General features: G+C 40.1%; 1 protein-coding gene across 2 annotated transcripts in view; it reads left to right on the plus strand.

Annotated features, from left to right (window-relative positions):
• LOC146683393 (uncharacterized) overlaps positions 1–17,953 on the plus strand; it is a 44,764-nt gene extending 26,811 nt beyond the window's left edge. For both annotated transcript variants that reach the window (XM_085446616.1, XM_085446617.1), the window contains exon 7: positions 17,826–17,953. In XM_085446616.1, coding sequence (XP_085302742.1) covers positions 17,826–17,876 — 51 coding nt within the window. In that variant the 3' untranslated portion in view covers positions 17,877–17,953. The remainder of the gene's footprint in view (positions 1–17,825) is intronic.
• Positions 17,954–22,012: the final 4,059 nt, after the last annotated feature.

Consider the following 22,012-nt stretch of genomic DNA (forward strand, 5'->3'; position numbering starts at 1 on the left):
AGAAATAGTAAAAACTTTGATTTACTCATGAAAGTGGCCACTTTTTGATTACTTTCATATATTGTTTTAATATGTATCCAAAACATACAAGTTTCGTTTATATAATTTTTCAAGGGATCTTATATCTGTTTTCACTCTTGTATGCTTTTCATACAAGTTTCACACAAGACAGATACGAACTTTATAAAATTTATATATATCTTTTCCATATGGGATGATGGACTTCCAGCTCTTCTTAGACTGATGTGCAGCAAAAATAATTTTTCTATGGTCACTGCTGTTGTTTTTCCTCCTTAGTTATGTGGTACCACACATCCCAATGCTCCAGATCAGCAAACTACCAATTCTGCTGCTTTTGTAGAGGTGCTCACAGTTACTCAATTAATCACGTGCCTTTGATTAGATTAACCTGGCTGCTACTTACTCTGTTAATTCCTGTGAAAGCTGTAGGGGTTGTAAATTTTGCATAGACCGTTTCTGTTTAGTTTTTTGTTTAATAATAATAGTGTAACATGTATATATGATGTAATATTTTATAGTTCATCTGAGGTCATAGTAAATTCATTGTAAGACCTGTTAAGGACCAGATTATTTTTATTATGTCCTGATATGTAAAACCTTAGACCTGAAAGTCAAAATACTTATGGTATTGTGCTGCATTGCACTATACTGTGCTTTAGAAAAAAACCCCACATACATAAATGAGAAACACAGCATGCCTATCACTGAATAGTCTTTCCATAAAGATTCATAATGGTTCCTGCTATATATGAAGTGGTTGTGATCACAGCTTATGGTGCTTAAAATCCACCTATAACATGCTATATGTATAGATTTAACAACTTCTCACTAGGTTGTGAAAAAAGGTGAAAAATACACAGTGTGTGATCACAGCACCTACTGACTTTTTCTTGTACTGTCAAACTGGCAGCTTACTGCTAGCAAAAGGACACTAGTGACATTCATCTAAGTATTTACTGATGCATCACTTTGATTTAAAAAAAAAAAGCAATTTATTCACAGCATAAACACCTTGCAGTTTTTATTGTTTTTAATGTCTGAGAACAAATATTGAGTGCATATCTTTTTAATCGGTTTATTTTCCCTCAGAGCGCAGCGTGTGCATGAGAGTATCTGCATGTACCTTCCACCTTCAAACCACTGTGTGATGATTGTTCTCTAAATTATGACTCTGTTGAAAAAAAAAAAAAAACAGTCCTCTGGCTGTGGTCATTTATGTTCACAATTTGTAATTGCTGTCAGTTAGAAGCTGATTTACAGGGGTTTGTGTCTTTATTCACCCCGAGTGAAGCTTTTGTACACAGCTGTGCCTGTATGTGTCTGCTTGTTATGCATCATACATTTGATAGGTGGGTGAACAGCCGTTGCCAGAGGAGCCCATTTCTCAGTTAGCTTCAAACAGACAGTCTAATAGCTGCTCAAAGGACACATATGCCTCACGCTGTCTCCTTTTCCCCCTCCTTGCTTTTTACTGAGGCAGAAATGTGCCTTGTTGTGGTGAAATGAGTAAAGATTTGACTGAGTCGATGAAAGCTGTAATTAATATTTAACAAAACTCTTTCAACTTACATGGCACCACTGCCAAGTTGAACCAGACGAGAGGCAGAAGAACAGCGGAGACGTAAATGAGCGGGAAAAGGAGAAAGGGAAAGAATAGAGCCTTTTAATTTCTGGCTGGAGTCCCGAAACTCAGAAATAGATCTTGGCTTCTATAACACATGCAATTGAATGATGGTATACTTGTTGATTTTCCATGATTGAAGCTTACGTTCACGAGGACATCGGCATACAGCAGGGCTGCTTTGGCTCAGATACTCCCTTGATGTTATCTGTCAGTAGGAAAGACGTCTACATTTTTTTTCCTCGTGTCTTGACATATTAAGCAAGTAAACAAGCACCCCGTGGTGCACGGAGGTGCATGGAGCACAGCAAAACTCACACATACTGTAGCGCTCAGTAATATGGAACACCTCCACCCACTTCTTCACAGAAAAGACAGAGGGGAGGAGATGAAGACACAGGAAGAAAGTCATGAGGTAAATAAGAAAAAAACAAGAACAGGAGAAGAAGAACAGAAAGGGGTTGGATGCTTAATAGATTATTCCAAAGCTTTCTCTGCACTTATCTGATGTGCTGATTTGGTTTTTCATACGCATGTCACTTCAGTCTGCTTAATAAAAAGTTGGGTAAAGATACTAAAGCATTGTCTGTTGTGACAGCATCATCATTTTTGTTATTTGAGCTAATCAAAACCACCCATGACCTGTTGGCCTCAGAACATGAACTGTCACTATAGGTGCTTGAAAGTCAGTAGCTTCTTTTCACCATAGCTTACCTCAGACCCATTTGCTTTATTTGTTTGCTTGTTTTTTTCTGATTTCCGTTAGCAAGTCTGGTGGCATCTCTTCAGTAAGTCTGTGGTAGGTGTTGAGGAACCAGGAGACACTGATGAAGTGGGCTCCTAGAACAAAAAGGCACAAGTGGGCAAGGAATAACTCCAGCGGAAGGGGTTAAATGAAGAGGATGTGGGACATATTGAAGAGGATGTGGGACCTTTGATGCCCAACTTACAGCGACTTATGGTAAAACAAGTAGTAGCTCAGTGTTCCAACATTTGGAAGAAGCATCTGCTATGACAACTGGAAATTTATTAGGTACAACACAAATGCTACGACAAGGGGGCGATATCATCATGCCTGCCCAAAATTGTGTACAAAGTCCCAAGCACAACTGGTGCAATGAAGACGTTGAGTGTGAGGGGAGCTGACCTGATGTTGTTGTCTGCTGTACTTCTTAAGCATCCTTTCTTTTCCATACCTTTCTGCAGCTCTGTTTCTGTAGAGCTTGCAAGAATGTTATAAACTAGTAGCAACATTCATATCTATCTATCTATCTATCTATCTATCTATCTATCTATCTATCTATCTATCTATCTATCTATCTATCTATCTATCTATCTATCTATCTATCTATCTATCTATCTGTCTGTCTGTCTGTCTATCTGTCTATCTATCTATCTATCTATCTATCTATCTATCTATCTATCTATCTATCTGTCTGTCTGTCTGTCTTACAAGCTCTACAGAAACAACATGGTGCAGCAGGTGTAACAGATCAGTCCTTAAGGCTAAGTGTAAGCCTTGATGGTGCAATTCCCTCATAGTGTTGCACTGGTGCTATTCATGGGTGAAATGCAAGGATGTAAAGAAAAGGGTCTAGTACAGACAACATCTTGCAAAATATCAGATTAAACTGGTTGAACAGCAGTCCTCCAACATTGACAAAACAGAGTTATTATTTTCAGTTTTCTGTTTTCGCAGAAGAGCAGACAAAGATATGGTTTAATTGCTGTTCATAAATACTATAGAGGTAACCTGTAATACTACATTATTCCCTCACAGATAGAGATAAGGTTAATAGAGATTGATTGTCTTTACACTTCTGCTATACAACACCTGACTGTGTGTGCAGAAACATATGTAATTGCTATGAAAATACTTAGATTCCCCTATGAGTCAAAGCTGTTCAGCTTTTTTCATGTATATATATTTAAAAATGTCAGCAAAGAAGCTGGAATAGATAGGAAAAGCTGTGTTTACATTTTGGACACTTTGGTTGTTAACTCTAATGCCATGCCATGTTTTCCTTGTTCCAAACACTATACATGTAAAACGCACTAGTTCCTTCATGCCAAAATGCTATTCTTTACATTATTAAATGTAAAAGCCTTTAATGGATTTTCATAACTGAGTATAGATGAATCACTCACAGAGATCAATTAAAAAACAAAAACAAAAGTAGCTCCTTTTACTTGATGATGGAAAAAAAACTAAGACAGGTGGCAAATATCCAGTTGACTGTGTTTTTATAGATTAAATTTGCAGAAGCATTATTTGCAGTAGTAGTATTATTCATGAAAAGGAAACCTTAAAAATCAATTCTGCTCTCTGTCATCAAGTGAAGCTCTTTTTACTTGCACCAAAGGCTGAGAACAAAAAATGTCTTTGAAATGAAATAGTGCAACCTTTTTCAATCCCTTTTAAATTCTGCAATGCTTTTCATCAACGGTCTCTTTGTGCCTCTATTTTCTCCGAATTTCAAATGCCATTTTCTCTCTGCCTCCTTTTGTGCACCTCCAGTGAGCATGCGGGATAAAGGCTGACGGCAGTAGGCCTTTATAAGCGGAACTCCACAGCAAACAGTGAGGGTGACTATCGGTGTCAAACTGTCACAACCTGATCTGTGTAAGACACAAGGCAGGGTGAAGGGTGAAGCGCTACAGCATTTTATGGTTCAGCAGTGCCATTTTGGGAACATGAGCCGAAGAATGAGAATAAAAAGAAGGGCTATTTTTATGGAGCCATCAGACTCTTTCTTCTCCCTGTCTTTACACTCTTTTCTCTCTTATCCCACCTTTCCTCCCATCTGCTCACCCCATGTGACCTCTCTTTTTCATGCCCTCCACACCTTTCTCATGCTTTCAACATCCTGTCCTTTACCTTGATAACAGCTTGTGTCTCTGAATATGTGCATTGTGTATTTTCACTCTTAGAAGGTATCATCAAAAAGTGCCTATTATTATTTCAATGTATTTGCCATCAAGTGCTTACACACAATTAATTTAAATAAGTAGTGTCTCTATATTAACACCTCCTGTCATATTTTAGGTGTACTATGAACAAAATTTACACCAAAGCAAAATTTAGTTATCTCGTTATTTATTTATAGAGGATTTTTTTCACCCCTATAACATTTCATGTCGTATTTGAGAAGAAAAAGCTACATGATTTAGTTTTACATTTTAGAAATATTTTAACTGCATTTTCTTTACTTGTAGCTAGCTTATGTTTATATTTTCAGTTTATCAGTTTAGCTATGCATTTAAATAGTTTATTCTTTCCTTTAAACTGTTTGTCTTTTATTTTTTATGTTTTATCTTACTCCTAGCTAACTTGAGCTACTTAGCTATCCCTGTAACTTACCCTTTTTTAAAAACTGTGTTTGTATTTCTTTTAGCCATTTTAAATGTTTTTAATCTCTTATTCTCTGACGTTTCTGACACACCCTTACCTGCATGTCCCACACTTTAAAAAGCATTGCTTTAGTCTTTACTAACACGTTCTACATTTTCCCATTTATGTTTTTTTTCTCAGTTTCAATTGCTCGCTTTGTAACTTGTCTTTACACATACAATTCGCAGACTACCATTTCTAAGCCTTGAGTTGGCCCTTTTAGTTATAGGCACTTTATTTGATACCATAATCAGATGGGTGGCTGGAGTGCTAGCCAATGCTACATAGCTTTATTAGCAAGTTGTATCTATAAGCGTTTCTATATGAGACCCATATTGTGCCAGAGTTATCCGCCATATTTGAAATACAACCACATGTTCAACATGTGCAACCACGTCACAGCTTTTGTTAGCTGTCTAACGTCAGGGTCTGGCTGCTGGGCTAGGGTTCAGCATTCACTCAGCATTATCATCACTGGGGCTTCTTGCTAGCTTTGTCTTAGCATTCTATCTGTGTAGATGCTTCCTAAGAGCCAAAGTTCTGTTACAAGTAAAATGTGGCTAGTTTCAATCCAGGAAAAGTTGTAGACTGCTTCAACATTTTTCTTCTCCCAGCAAATGAACTCCCAGCAAACAGCTGATTGTCATGGAAGAAAAAAAAGTTTGTTTGATTGTTTTTAATGGACTTTTTTTTGTTTTTTAGCCACCCGCGTGCAGATAACTGAAGCACTTTTGTACAACATAATTGGTACTGTAATATAATTACTGAATTTTGATGTACACTAATGCATTATTGAAAAATGTAATGTGATCACTTTATAATATGTGACACCCAGTGGTGGTCCTAGCCTGTTTGGCACCCTGGGCGAACACTCCCTGTGCCCCCCCTCCCCACACACACACACATACATAAAACATATTAAGGTTTGTACATTAACATAAAACACACACACACACATATGAAGGCTACCAAACAGCCATCATAATTCGTCATACAATGAGAACAGGACAAATCAACAATTGACACTGACTAATTAATATTAAAATCTGTAACATAATGTATTGTTTGGAGTTTAGTCTGTTACTGTTAGTATTTTTACCATTTCTTCTTGGAGAAACTGTAATCCACATTATTTCCTTAGGGGTTAATAGAGTCTTCTGATTCTGATTGTTTCAGGATACATGATCTGCCATTATCCAATGACACATCTGCTTACCTGTATCATTTGCTCGTTTCTCCTCCTCTTCCTTTCTATTTTTTCTAAACTCGGCATCCGATGGCTTTGAACTTTTCTTGTCCATCTTCCATTGGTTTTAATTTTGCACTCCAGTATGAACACCCATCCCCCAACCCGAGGATCAACACAACATAACCTAATAGACCTACACCTTAATTCACAGATTCACTTTGTCTAAGGTTTATTTCTGGGATTTCGCACAATCCATGATTCAAATCATGAATAGATAATGGGCTTGGATTTACAACATTACGAATGAAATGTGCTCTATTTGGAAGCCACCGGGCCCCTCCCCTTTCGACAGGTTGTGAAACTTTAAATCATCAAACTGTAAATTATAAATTTTAAATCGTTATTGATCCCTTTACCCCTAGTCCTAAAGTGTATATTTATTTTCTTACTCTTCTTAGATTCATTGTTTGTTTACTTGCACTGCTCTAACTGGAGCTTCGTCGTCTCGTCTCTCTATATACTGGACTGTATGTAGTAGAGATGACAATAAAGTTTACTTTGACTTCAGCAGCGAGCAGCCGCACCGAGGGCTCTCGCACTCACTTTTCATGTATAGAATTTCGAAAAAACATCAGTGCAAATTATAAGTCTGTATCATAATGTCTGGTGTTTTCGTGTTTGTTGGTTTGTTTTTATTTTGTTTTATTTTGCGATTTGGTTATTAGATGCTGCTCCAGCCAGCCAGAGAATCCCCCGCCGCCCCGCCCTCTCCTCCCTGTGCCGCAAGCAGCAGGCGCACCTCGCAAACGGAGGGCGCCCTTACTCCCAGCAAATGGGCGATAGAAAACCGATCGGTGCCTATGCCATTCCCAATATGCGCCGGCTGATGTCGGGGCAGCATGAGTACGATCAATTTATTTATTTTTTGCCGATGCCCATGATGCCGCCCCCCACCATGATGCCGCCCCGGGCAACCGCCTGTGTCGCCCGTATCAAAAACCACTACTGGTTACACCCAACACTGCTAGGAAATGTATATAATGCTAGAATATCACACAGTAAAAAAAACCAACAACACCCCTCCCCCCCAAAAAAAGAACAAAAAACAAAAACAAAACAAAAACCCCGTATTGTAGGGGCTGTGGCAATTCAGGGTCATGCCATTCGGGCTTTGCAATGCGCCAGTGACGTTCAAGAGGCTGATGGAGAGGGTGCTCGTGAACATCCCTCGTGGCCGCTGTGTTGTGTACCTGGATGACCTGTTGGTGCACGGTGGCGACTTCGACAGTGCACTGTCCCACCTGAGCGAGGTCTTCAGTGCCATCGACAAGCTGGGCTGCGGCTCAACCCTGCGAAGTGCCGGCTGTTGGCGAGAGAGACCACGTTCTTGGGCCATGTGATCAGTGCTCAAGGTATTGCCACCGACAGCGCAAAGGTGGCTGCGGTCCGGGACTGCCCGACTCCCTCGAACGTCAAAGAACTGCGGAGCTTCCTGGGCCAAGCCTCCTACTACCGCCAGTTCATCAAGGGGTTCGCAACGATAGCCAGCCCTCTCCACCGCCTGACTGATAAGGGTCAGCCGTTTGGCTGGGGTGATGCCTGTGCTGCGGCTTTTGCACAGCTGAAGGAGGCCCTCACCAGAGCTCCAGTCCTGGCCTACCCCTGACGCAATGTAGGAGTCGGGGCAGTCCATTCACAGCAGGATGAGGCCGGAGAACGAATGGTAGCATACTTCAGCCGTGCTCTGGGGTGAGCAGAGAGGAACTACTGCGTGACTCGGCAGGAGCTGCTCGCTGTAGTGCTGGCGGTGTGGCACTTCCGGCCATACTTGCATGGCTGCCGGTTCCTCCTGCGCACTGACTAACTTGGCTTCTGAATTTCAAACACCCAGAAGATCAGGTGGCCCGCTGGCTGGAGGTCCTTCAGGGCTAAGACTTTGAGACCCAGCATCGGGCAGGTCGACAGCATGGCAACGCTCATGTCCTCTCCAGACGGCCCTGCAGGCTGTCAAGTGCCACTACTGTCAGCGGCAGGAGGAGCGGACCCAGGAGGCACTGGGCGTGACTACTGCTCAGGCCACAGCCAGCGGAGGGGGATTGGTCCCATAGACCACGCAACAGCTGAACCGGGAGCAGGAGGCTTACGCGACGTTGGTTCAGGTGGGGGCCTGGCTGGAGGCGGCGCAACGCCCAGCCTGGACAGGGGTGTCGGGACAGGGGCTTGAAGTGAAGGCCTACTACTCCTAGTACAACAATCTGGAGACCCATGATGGCCTCCTATACCGGAGATAGTGGGGCCCCAGTCAGGGCAGAGATATTGTGCAGCTGTTGGGGGCCGGCCACTATGGGAATGCCAAAACTCTTCACCGTCTCAGGGGACGGTTCTACTGGCCTAGTTGTCGATGGGATGTGGAACTTCATGTGCACTGCTGTGACACCTGCATGGCACAGAAGAGCCCAACTCAAGGGCCATGGACTATTTCACAAAGTGGCCAGAGGCCTATGCGGTGCCGGACCAGAGTGCAACCATGACGGCAGAGAAACTGGTTGAGGACATGTTCACCCATTTTGGGGTCCTGGCTGAACTCCACAGTGACCAGGGGCGTAACTTCGAATCGAAGGTCTTCGGGGAGATCTGTCGGCGGCTGGGGGTGGAGAGGATGAGAACCACACCGCTCTACCCGCAAAGCGATGGCTTGGTTGTGCACTTCAACCGCACGCTGGCCACTCAGCTCGCCATTCTCACCAGCCGCCACCAGCGGGACGCCCTTGGATTTGGTGTTCGCATTCCCCCCCCGAGCCAGAGATTGATGGTGGGCCAGAGATGGACTACTACAGGAGGCTGAGGGAGCGGTTGCAGGTGGTTCATGACTACACCTGCCAGGCCCAGGCCGGTCCCGAGGGGGGAGCTTTCGTGCCTGGTTAAAAGGTCTGGGTGTACTGCCTGGTTCGCAATAGAGGAGTGTCCCCCAAGCTCTGCAGTCACTGGCAAGGGCCGGCGTAGGTCGTGGAGCAGCTAACAGAAGTGGTGTACCGGATCCGCATGCTGGGCCCGGGGCGCATGGTGGTGTAGCACCAGGACAGACTGTCACCGTACCAACTGCTTGCTCCAGCAGCCGCCGAGGCAGGGGATGCTGGAGGCATCCCATGTACTGATCCGAGTGACTCTTCCCCCACCGGTCGAGATCGGCTGGTGCGCCGAAAGAAGACACCTGGACATTTGCAGGACTTGTTGGGTAATGGGGTTGTCGGGGATGACTGACCTCTTAGGTGGGGGCTATGTAGCGGGTCACGGTTGTTTGGGTTTTGCTTGACAGCTGTGTTCTGTTGTTTCAGGCGGTAGCGTTATGTTGCCATGGTTACCATGTGACGCGCTCTCTCTGCGACTGTGTGTTTCTGTTTGGAGAGAGCGCCTTTGTTTTTGTTGTCGTGGTGTTCTGTTGAATGCTAATAAACGGCTGTGCTCCCTGGCTAACTCACGGGAAGCTAGACCAACCGATACCTCTGTCTCCTCCTTGTCTGAGCTCGCCACAGTATGTATACTCTGTTAGTACAATTAAATGCACAGCAAGAATGTTAAAAGCTGTACCAACACCATAAACATACTCAAGCAGGCGAGCTCAGTGCCCACAACTAGCTTGCAGTTGTACCTGTATGCATCTGCACTCAGATCACACTTTTTCTTTTTTCATCTTGTTCAGCTGCAACAATGCATAAGGATGCTGTCAGTCACATGCTATGGAAATTATGTGCATGGAATGTTGGATTTATGTGATAGTGCACCTGATGTGATAGGCTGATTGAGAGGAACAGACACAGTCCTGTGTTAAAACATCAACCTTAATCTGTGTGTCAGCGACTGCATTATTCACAAGGTAGAACTTGCTGTTCATAATGCTGTGGAACACTTTCGAGACCCGGGTCAATTTCACATATTTATTAACGCTCTCCAGCTCATCTCAGTAACTGAACAAGGTGCCTCCTACTAATATTTTGTGATTTGGGTAAAAGGGGGTGATACTGTAGATAACTGCACACTACATATCTGCAGAAAAGCAGGAAAGGTTTATTTATTTTCCTTCTTGGTCTGGGATGCATTTTACAAGGAAATCATATCTTAATATTTACTTTGTTTTCAGGCTCTAAGTTCAGTATGTATGTGTCTGTCATATACATATAACACGTTTCCATTTCTGGTTTCCAAAAACCCCAGTTTCAAAATATATAAGCTGAAAAGCTGAAAGGTGCATTGTGTTGTGTTAACTAATTACTGTAGAAAGTACAGTGACTTTGTGATCATTAAAATGTATAAATGTCATAATTGTCACCAATTTGATGATGAATTGATGATGACTCATAAATTATGACACCCTCCCCTTTATAAGTTACTTTTAAATTGGTATTGGCAATACTGGTCATGTGTTTACTTGGTATCAGTTTGGCACCAAAATTGCAGTATTGCACACCACTACTTTGTAGATCTTCCATGGCAACTGAATAAGCATTTACTCTGGTGTACAAGAACTAACAGAAAGCTGACTGGAGGTTTTTTTTTCTTTTTTCCCCTCTTGTGTTTGTTTGAGTTTGATTTTGGCAAGACGGCTTGTGAAAAGAAGTTTGTGATATTCTTTTGTGTCTGGGAGGAAGTAAGAACAAGAAAGAGAGGGACTCTTTTTTTTTCTGACCATCAAAGTGATTCCATAAAAAGCATATCATTGCTGGGCCAATATTTCCCTGTCATCCAAACAGCCTCGAAATGCTATCCTCGCCTTGATTTTTTTTTTTATTTGAACTTCATTGTTTGGACATTAGCAAAGGCACAGTTACGCACACAGCAACGCAGAGTGATGCCAGCACACACAGAATCCTGTAGACTCATTCACTAAGTGACGTGAGCACAAATATGCATATTTATGATACCCACACACCAGTCAAAAGCAGAGCCGATGCTTCTGAACTAATTACTCCCGCAGACACTTTGCACAAGTGCATGCAGCACTTATACAGTACAATGCAAGCTGTTGTGCACTGCAGTGAGGACAATCAATCAATTATCCAGCATCTTGTGACTGCGCCCCGATTTCTTCCCCTTGCCCTCTAGTGTCTTAAATATTTAGACTGTTTGATATCAAATGCATACATGAATGTCAATGAGGCAAATCTCAGTCCCTTAATAGCACTCACACACACAGACACACACACACACACACACACACACATATATATATATATATATATATATATATATATGGTATGAAAAGCAAGCAGATGCAGTCACACGAAAATCATCCCAAAAACCAAATACAACAACAAACCTTTTTTTTTTATTTCCCCACACTCAGGCCCCATTTATGAATGCCGTGTTTCAGGATAGCTAGAAGATTGCTTGTGGACACCATGCAGGCAGAGAGTGATCTGCTGATTGTTACTTCAGGAAAATTGTATCTCTAGTCTTTGACACACAGAGAGGGAAAAGCCTATTTGAGGCATCCATTTTTTTCTTGTCTTTTTTCCCCCCTTATTCTCCTTGAGAGTGAAACCAGTAATAAGGCAGCCTGAACACAGCTCTGTGGCGCGCCTGTCAATCAAGGATCTCAACTGAGACAAAGCCACAAAGTCTGTTTCTTTACACACAGGAATGTAACATCTTCCGCCATTCTTTGTGTAACAGCCGTGTTTTTGGGCTTTAAAACAAATAGTGCCTTCCATTTTTATCTTCTTACTTTTGTGAAGTTTATTCTTTGTGGTGTTTTTATTGTGCCAAGACAAGCTGGCCATTTTTACAATAGTGAAATAGTAGAAAGTTTGCATATTATGATCTCATTCCTTCAAAGATCAGGCTACCAGGAGCCTTGGGTTTGCAAACCCAGGAATGAGGAGAACGTTTCATTATCCATTGCAAAAAAGAAACTAACCATGCCCACAACAGGCTACAAACATATAACTGCGTCATTGTCTAATCACCAAAATGTACCACCTCTCAGAAGCCACAGGCGCAAATTCCTCACTCTTGTTGTACATGCGTCTCAGTAATGCATATGATATCTACCTGCTTCTCTGCCATTACAGAAAGTTGTTGGGAAATGGACAAGAAATTAAAACTTTGAAGAGAGGGAAGAAGGAATAAAAAACTTTCCTGGGATGAAGAAAATTATTTTTATACAGGGCACAAATAAACCCGAGGACCAGTAATCCAAGTTTTATATTGTTCTCAGGTCCACTTGAGATCTTTTGCTATCTGATCTTGTTCTTTTCCACCTTGAACTTAGCTTCAACTGTGGGTCAGTTACAATGGTAATTGCTGACCATGAAGGTTCTGTCATTCACTTTTAAATATCCTCATTCATACACTCAATATCAAAGCACAAATGAGAATTTAAAGCAGTTGCAAAAAACCTCTGAAATAAACACTGAATTTTTTTTTTCTTTTCTTCTTCTTTTTTATTTATTTATTTATTTATTTATTTATTTATTTATTTATTTTTAGCACAGAGAGCGTTTCAGCAAGATTTTTAAATGTCAAAAATGAATGTCACCAAACTCATTACTACTGGCTTGGACTGTGACTTTGTAGCTTAATCCATTTTAAAATTTGTCCCATCTATTTTATTCACATCGTTGTCTTCAGCAGCTGTCACATTTCTTTTAACCCCACTGGGTTACAGTTGAATAGATATGACAAAACCACTGGTTTAAATTACTGAATAATGGAAAGCTTTCAGCACAGTTACGTTAAGTATTCAGCAATATAGACACTTACCAGCCACTCATTAGGACACCTGTTCAGCTGCTAGTTACCGAAAATATCTAATCAGCCAATCATATGGAAGCAACACAGTGTAGTTGGGCATGCAGACATGGAGAAGTTCAAACTGAGCATCAGGATTGGGAAGAAAGGCGATTTAAGTAACTGCACATCCAATCACGAAGCTGATAAGACCACAGCAGGTGCCATGTCTGTCAGCAAAGGACAGACTCATCAAAGTTGGACTATAGAAATAGAATAGATATCTAGATAGATAGAAACAGTAAAAAAAATAGAAAAAAGAAATCATGGGCTGATGAGTGTTGATATCTTTCGTGACATTCCAATGGTAGGATCAGAATTTGGCATAAACAACATGAAGGCATTGCTCCATCCTGCCTTGTACCAGCAGTCAAGGGTTCTAGTGGCTCTATAGTGTAGGGCACACTTTGGGTGAGTATTATTGCTGAACATGTCTTGGAGCATGATAACTCACCACAAAGCTCCCTGAGTTCTTGAACATGACAATGACTGTATTCATTATTCATTGACTGTATTCAACTTTAGTTAAATGACACAATGCCAGAGTCACCACATCTCAATCTAATAGATCACCTTTGAGATGTAGTCATGGATGTGCAGCCCCCATCTATTATACTATTATAATGTCACATCACTATGGACTAAAATCTCTGAGGAATGTTTCCAACACTTGTTGAATCTATAGCATGAAGAATTCTGAAGGCAAAATGAAGGGCCAAACCAGTAATAGCAAGGAACACTTAGTGAAGCAGCATACTGAATACATATTGAACAAGTATCACTGAGGGCCAATATAGAAAGTAATTTACAAATTATAGGGGGCAATAATTATCTATGTATAAAAAGAACTGAATAAAATGACCAAAAAGTATTGGTATCAATTTTTGATGTTGTCAAATTATCATTTTACACACCACTAATAGAACTGGCCAAGAATTTCACAGTTGATGCAATGTTGATTGAGTAGATAACACAGACCAAAATTTCATTGTGTTAACTAAATGGTTCTTTTTTTTTCTCTGTCTTAAAAAAAATCTCACAGTCTACATTGACAAATGGTCATATTTCCAGTACCCCTGCATTCAAATGTAAAAACTTTGCTTACCCTGTGTTATGTTAAATCATAGCTGGAGCTCCACTGATGGCTTTTGTTCATTACCAAAGCACATGCTTAACTAAAAGTCAAAATGCTCAGACTGAACAGACCGAGCTACCTCTGATCACCTGTTCTGAGCCTAACAGTGAGTCTCCATTCACAGGGTCAATCAACTCAGAACTGAAGGTTACAAGTCAGAGCTTTTTAAACATGTCTTTTTGAAAAAAAGAAAAGAAAAGAAAAAAGCAACAAAACAGCTACCACAAAAGGAAATACAATCAGAAACAACAAATGTAAATTCTGGCACACACGAAGTGGCTGAATGCCAGGTAGTATGTGTGTTGTGTTTAAGATTCTGTTGGAAAAGTCAGTGTGCTTTTTGCCAAAGTGTTTAGGCACACTGTGCTTACTACGTTGCTCTTGTGGCTATTAAATGCATTGTTAGTTAAACATTTTAATCTCTCTAATCATTCAAGGAAGTCACCCATGCCTTTCAACAAGCAGTATGAAAGGTACTTCCTTTTACCCGCTCATATAAAACTGATGGGTTTGAAAATGGCTTTTGTATAAGCCATTTTCAAACCCACTCTATTTCAAGTGTGTTTTGAAAGAACCTCTAACCGTGTGCATTCAGAGGGTTTCACAACGTCTAATCAAACCTTGCAGAAAACAGCAACTGTAAAAGTCTAAGATTTTATCAAGTTAAATGGAAAAATAGCACTTTCCAGGCTTCTCAAGGTTTAGGGGGTTTCACGCGTGTTGAGGGACTTCAGCCAGTGAGCTCTTTTGCCTGTGGTAGTCGACCTGTAAAACACTGGATTGTGCACTTTAGGAAACTGGTGCCTTTAAAGAGATGTGCCCAGGATATACACGCTACATCAAATTACACTCCTCCCTGTGCAATGCCTTGATAAAATTGTTTGTTTGAGCCTAGAGCATTTCATTGTTTGTGTTACTCAGAGTTAAGCCCCGAGCCTGGTATACACATCCGTAGCAAACACTGGATCCTTTGCCCATCAAAGTCAGCCTCCTGCTGTGATGCAATTACTCTTTAAAAACTTCCTGTCCAAAAGATTTGTGTGCAAATATCAACACCTTGGAAGCAGCATGGCTTTAAGACTGAATACCATGTGTGGCATCCTTAACTTGTATTTGTGTCAGGATGTCTACAAAATCATGTAGATGTTGTCAACATCTATTTGCAGTAATCCACCGGAGTTAAATTCTGCTTTGTGGTTTCAAAACTGGGGGAAATTCAGAGTGAAAGTAAAAAGAATCTAATATTTTTTTACTTCCTGCACTAACATATTATCTGCAATGATCAAATTAAGCAGCACTAGTAAGTGTGAAAAAGTGCTCAAACCTCTGAACTCTCACAATCATCACTATGCGTATACCAAAGTATACCAAACCAATTATTGCTACTTTCATTATTAGCAACCCTTTCTCTCTGTACCTCAGAGGAATTATTTAAATGCATCGGTGTTTTTATTCAACGAAAATTTCTGCTACTGTTGTGTAAAAACATTTTGACTTTAGTTGCTAACTGTAGTTCTTGTGTGTCTCATAATACAGTGGGCAGTAAAGCTTTTCCTTCCAGTTGTTTGTCTTTTATTGTGTAGTGGCTCCCTGCCACTGAAGCTTCAGAGCAGGGGCACTAGCTCTGTGGTGAGTATTAAAAAACCCCTGTTCTTTTGTGTGTTTTATCCAACTGCAACAGGATTAGTAAAGGTGAAGCACAGCTTTAAAGAAGTTGGATGCCAGTAATAAGGTAGTAATACCTTATTACTGGCAGTGTAATAAGGTTGCACTGCATTAATTTTTATATGTTGGGTGTGTTTTGTACAAGTTGTAGTTATTTCTTATTATTTATCATTTTTTTTAATTTTTTTTATTTAATCAGCGCTTGCAGAGGACAACAGTTGAACGGTTCATAATGATGATTTTCTGTGCAGAAGGGGATACTGACTGTGCTGAGTTTTCTCTGTAAGATGTGCTGCATGATAAAAATACAAATTCTTTTTAAAAAAGTTCTCTCCTTGTTCTTCCACACTTCTACCAGATGAGCACAGGCATATGCTAAATGTAAGTCAGGACCCACTTTTGGTTTCTCGCAGGATTCAAACTGCACTTTTGCACTTTCAGTACCTTTGTGGCACCTTGTCTTACTTCTGTATTGACTTTTTTCACTCTCTATGTTACTCACCTTATCTGGTCTGAAAAGCCCTGTGATTGGCTAAAGTGTCTGGCCTCTCTCTGCAAGCAGAGCTCAGAGGAGGCACGTAAGTCTAGTTTCCTGTAAGACCAGCGGAATAACTATCTGCTACAGTGCTTTTAGAACTAGTGTTGGATTTCACCATCATCTTAGTCCCATGATGCTTCTGGTAAATGTGTCCTCTAGAGTGTATACAGTGTTTTTGCCTAGGGCTGCACTCTTCTGTGCTGAGAAAACAAGCACTGCACTACTTTAATCTGCCTTATAAACATTTCTTATTCTGAAAAGCTCCCTGAATTTGAGTGCTGTACTTTAATAGCATACTGCCATTGCTACAATGATATTTATTTAATTTCTTTTTTCCTTGATATTCCATGATTAACTGTGAGGGGTATTATTGCAAATTGGAAGCATTTACAAACCACAGCAACTCAGCTGTTAAGTGGCAGAACACACAAAGTTACAGAGCACTGTCACTGAGTGTTGAGGTGCATAATGTGTAAAAGTTGACAACGCTCTGCTGACTCAGCCCAGGGATCTTCATGGCATGGGTTGCCATGGCTGACAAAGTCCTGTAGGTCCCAAAAGGTTGATTCTGTTCATCTGGACATAGCATTTTCAGTGGGAGAAACATTTCAAAACTCATTCAAGTGACTTCTTCAGTCTTGGCTGAGTGCAGGTTTCCCCAGCCTTATAAACAGTACATTTGTACAATGACTGAAACTAGCCCACTGAAGGAACAATGGGCTGTGACATCAGTTCCTTGATCATTAATATGCAAATTGTCATGACCATTGATCAACAACCACTGATCAAAGCCCATTGATTATTGATCAAAGACCTCTGATCAATGGCCATAAGTACAAGTACTCAAAAGACTGGTCCAGTACTTTGTACTTCAAGCTTGGGTCCTTTATCAGAGGCCTGGGAGCTCAAGGGTCCTGTTCCTGCATATTATGTCAGCCAGTTTCTTGTGTTGTTTCCATCTATGGCCTGCCTGCTAGGATCTTGCATCCAGTTTCTATTTGCTGGATTGTCTCAGGGGCATCTGTGTACGTACATGAATATCTATATGTATCTATATGTATGTATGTATGTATGTATGTATGTATGTATCTATCTATCTATCTATCTATCTATCTATCTATCTATCTATCTATCTATCTATCTATCTATCTATCTGTACATATATATATATATATATTCCAAGATATCTAGCTGATATTATGGAATAGCATATAAACCTTACACAGACTTTGTGTGTGATTTCCACCCATTTTCAATCTTCTACGTGTTATTTTAGAGCATTAAATGCCATGAGGTAGTTAGAGTCGGGGATATAATACCCTCCACTATGTGACCTGAAAATGACACATAAGGAAAAAAAATGCATTGAATAACGTGCAAAATGGTTTGTGGATGTTTGTCTGTTATTTGTATTCCATAACAGCATGATACCAGGATGGGAAATCCATGCATGTTTATATCTCTCTTTCTATTTTTCAGGCCACGGGTGTCCCTCCTGAAAGTGGCCGTGTGAAATGGCAGCCGTGGTGACACAGTTTTCTTTTCTTTTTCTTTTGTTTGTCTTCACCCATGACAGTTCTGGTCTGTATAAAAATGCACTAACCTCAGTTGTTTTTCCTTTATTATAATCCCAATGAATATTTGCATCAAAGTAGCACTTGGGCATGGGTAATATACTCTTCTATTCTAAAACACAGTACTGTAGTGAAATTTATTAAATGAGGCAGAGGCAAAGGACACACAACAGTCATTGCTTTAGTTCATTAGTGAGCATCTGGATGCTGTGCACGCACAAGTTAGGCTCTAAATACAAAATGCAAACTGTATGCACTTTCCAAATGAATTGAGTGATGCGTAGTAATAACAATATCTCATTGCACTGGGGTGATAGTGAAATGACGATTATTCAACAGTGCAGTGTCATTTTCGCCAGCGGACCTTCTCATACATAATGCATCCAAATCTTTGCATTTTTCCTTCTTTCTGAGCTACAATGCATATTTCATCAAGTCAGTGAAATATTAAGCACTCTTATGATTTGATATTCTCTTCCAAGAGGGATTTCAGTTTATATATTATCTTCACATCTCTTGCGTCTCCTCCGGGACTAAACTTCAGGGGATGTCTTTATTTGCCATGTTTGTTTACTTGGGAAGATGTTTGATTGGCTAATGCTGAAGTAATGATCAATGAGACAGCCAATCAATTTCAGAGATTATCAAGGCTCAGAGGCCATTGATCCATGAGAGGAGTCGGCTCTGAACAGCAGGTTGGGTATGGGCAGAAATCTGTGCCATCAGAAACTGAATTTGAATAAGTTCAATTTGAATTTGAATTGCTCAGATTGAATCTGAATTGTAACTTGAATAAATGCTTTTGAAAACTGAATTTGAATTAGTCTAATTTGAAATTGAATTTATGGTTTGAAAATGAATTGATTTGCTTTGAAACTGCATTTTATCCTTTAAAAATTCAGCTCTCGAATAATTTCAGTTTCACTTCTCACCATTCAGTTTCAGTTCTACAATTCAATTTCAGTTCCAAAATTCAGTTTTTTGGAACTTACATCCGGTTCCGGTTCAAGCGCAGATTAATAGAACTACGTTTTACTAGCGGACCGAAAGTGTTACTGACAGGAACCTACAGCGTCTTGAGCTGAATTAAGACTTCAGAAGTCATTCGTCATGTCGAATGACCAGCAGATAAACTCTCAGGTTGGTAATAAATGTATTACATGTATAAGAACAAGCGTCATGTTAACAAATGATAGCCGTAAGGTAACTTTTATGCTTATTGTAGCTGTTAGCTAAAAACGCTAATTTAGCGTAGTTTGCCCTGAATTCAGCTTTGACAACAAATATGATCGACTGTTTCTAGTAGAATTCCAAAGCTGTCATCTTGTACCCTCTCAGAGTACCCCCTCTGTATGCTTGCAGAGATCCCTACAGTAGGGAAACATGCAAAACGGTGTCCAAACCTTTGTGTTTTATCTTTACACAGCATCCCAACTCTTTAGCTAACTTAATAACTTTAGCTAAAGTGAATAGTTAGTCTAATTCATTAGTGCAGCATTACTGGATCACCTCTGTTTGAAGTGATATACAAATATCACTGTGTTTAACTACCATAAATAATTCTTAGGGTACTGAGTGCATGCTTAATTAGATTTTTTTTTTTTTAAAGCATACTGCTCCATTAATATGTTTGACAGGCTGAAGTTGTCGGGTCACCTCCTAAATCGACCATCTTTTACAGGAGTTTTGTGCCAGAAATGGAGTGTCCACTGAAGACTGAAGATACTGAATCTCTACGCCTTGCCATTGATCCCTCTTGTGCCTTCATCTAGACAAGAGACATTAACTTAACCACTCTCATATGCTCTGTACCTACATCACCTTCTCTGACAGTCGTAGCTTGGCTCATCTGAGGGTGAAATTATAAGAATGTGTTATTTTGCAAAGTGTTCTCTAGGGTTCCTAAATAAAATATGGCATTGAGGTCATTTCTTTTGAATTAATCCCTTCGTCTGAAATATAAGAACCTCTCCTGGTTTTAATGGCACTTTGGATTTCTTTACTTTCTGTTCCACTTCCAAACCCAAATAGATGCTGACAAGCTGACACAGTAACATGGAAGAGGGAAAGACGTTGGAAAGGACTACTACAAATAAACCTAATGTCTAACAATGAAAAGTGTAAAATAAGAACAATAATAATAATAAAGATAAAAGATGAAGTAACAAGTTTTTAGTTTTGTTTATTCCAAATGATCATCCAGATGTCTGTGACATGTGATGACAAACACCATAATGGAAGGCCTTAGTCATCACATGCTTAAACTCATATATTTTTGCATATGCTGAACAGGCAGTCAGACATGCTGTAACTGTGGAGTGGAAAACAGCATGAACACCATACGGCAGGGGTCTCAAACTCCAGTCCTCGAGGGCATGGCAAAGTTGCATGACACTGGCCCTTGAGGACTGGAGTTTGAGACCCCTGTCATACGGAATATGACAGGTGTGGTTGAACTGCATGAAGACTCTGAAGTTTCTCTTCTCTTCTGGCAGGACAGGAATGTGGCCTTGTCCTGTGAGCCACTGTAAGGATGTACTTAGAGTAGAACTGGACTGTCACCGGCCTCAGGCTCTTCACCCTTTTCAAAGACAAAGCAGTCATTTAGATAAAATATTAGATATTGTTTACCTGTAAATGCACAAAGTCAATTTAGAAATGTAATTATTGTCAAGAGTGAACAAGCACTGGTAGTGTAATCTACAGCTGTGGCCAAACGTTTAGAGAATGAGAAGTGTTGTTTGCTTATTTACAAAGTTTGCTGTTTCAGTGATAGTTGTATATCATATTATATCACTTCAAACAGAGGTGATCCAGTAATGCTGCACTAATGAATTAGACTAACTATTCACTTTAGCTAAAGTTATTAAGTCAGCTAAAGAGTTGGGATGCTGTGTAAGACATAAATAAAGATAAAACACAAAGGTTTGGACACCGTTTTGCATGTTTCCCTACTGTAGGGGCCTATGCAAGCATACAGAGGGGGTACTCTGACAGGGTCCAAGATGACAACTTTGGAATTCTACTAGAAACAGTCGATCATATTTGTTGTCAAAGCTGAATTCAGGGCAAACTACGTTAAATGAGCGTTTTTAGCTAACAGCTACAATAAGCATAACAGTTACTGTACGGCTATCTTTTGTTAACATGACGCTTGTTCTTATACATGTAATACATTTATTACCAACCTGATAGTTTATCTGCTGGTCATTCGACATGACGAATGACTTCTGAAGTCTTAATTCAGCTCAAGACGCTGTAGGTTCCTGTCAGTAACACTTTCGGTCCGCTAGTAAAACGTAGTTCTATTAATCTGCGCTTGAACCGGAACCGGATGTAAGTTCCAAAAAACTGAATTTTGGAACTGAAATTGAATTGTAGAACTGAAACTGAATGGTGAGAAGTGAAACTGAAATTATTCGAGAGCTGCATTTTTAAAGGATAAAATGCAGTTTCAAAGCAAATCAATTCATTTTCAAACCATAAATTCAATTTCAATTTAGTGATGATCATTTTCAAACCATAAATTCAATTTCAAATTAGACTAATTCAAATTCAGTTTTCAAAAGCATTTATTCAAGTTACAATTCAGATTCAATCTGAGCAATTCAAATTCAAATTTAACTTATTCAAATTCAGTTTCTGATGGCACAGATTTCTACCCATAGTTGGGCCTATTCCAACTCATTTGATTGAAATTAGAGAAGTTCAAACTGTGCAGCCACTCTCCCTCCCTCAGCCCTCAAATTTTATATGTCAGCTGTTATTTAGGTGAAAGAGACTGATGTGTGAAATGTGAAAAGGAAAGATTTATAGGATGGTATTAAGCTTCTTACTCCCCACTAGCCTATGTTAAAATAAAAAGAGTTGGTAGCTGTTTATCAACAGCTAGCATAATTGCATCAAAGGTTGTTTTGCTTTAAACTACTTCTGAAACCTTTTTTTTTTCTAAATTGTCACTGAAGTGCTACACTTTTTGCCGTGTGTGGTGTCATAAAGTCTTTTTCAACTAATGAAAAACTATCACTTTTTTCATTACCATGTCAAAAGTGATTCTTTGCTGAATAAGAGAGACTGGTAATTCAGTCAATG

Source organism: Copadichromis virginalis, linkage group LG22 (genome assembly GCF_057382275.1).
Source record: "Copadichromis virginalis isolate Kocher_CV1m ecotype Utaka linkage group LG22, C_Virginalis_male_GT1.1, whole genome shotgun sequence".
NCBI lineage: Eukaryota > Metazoa > Chordata > Actinopteri > Cichliformes > Cichlidae > Copadichromis > Copadichromis virginalis.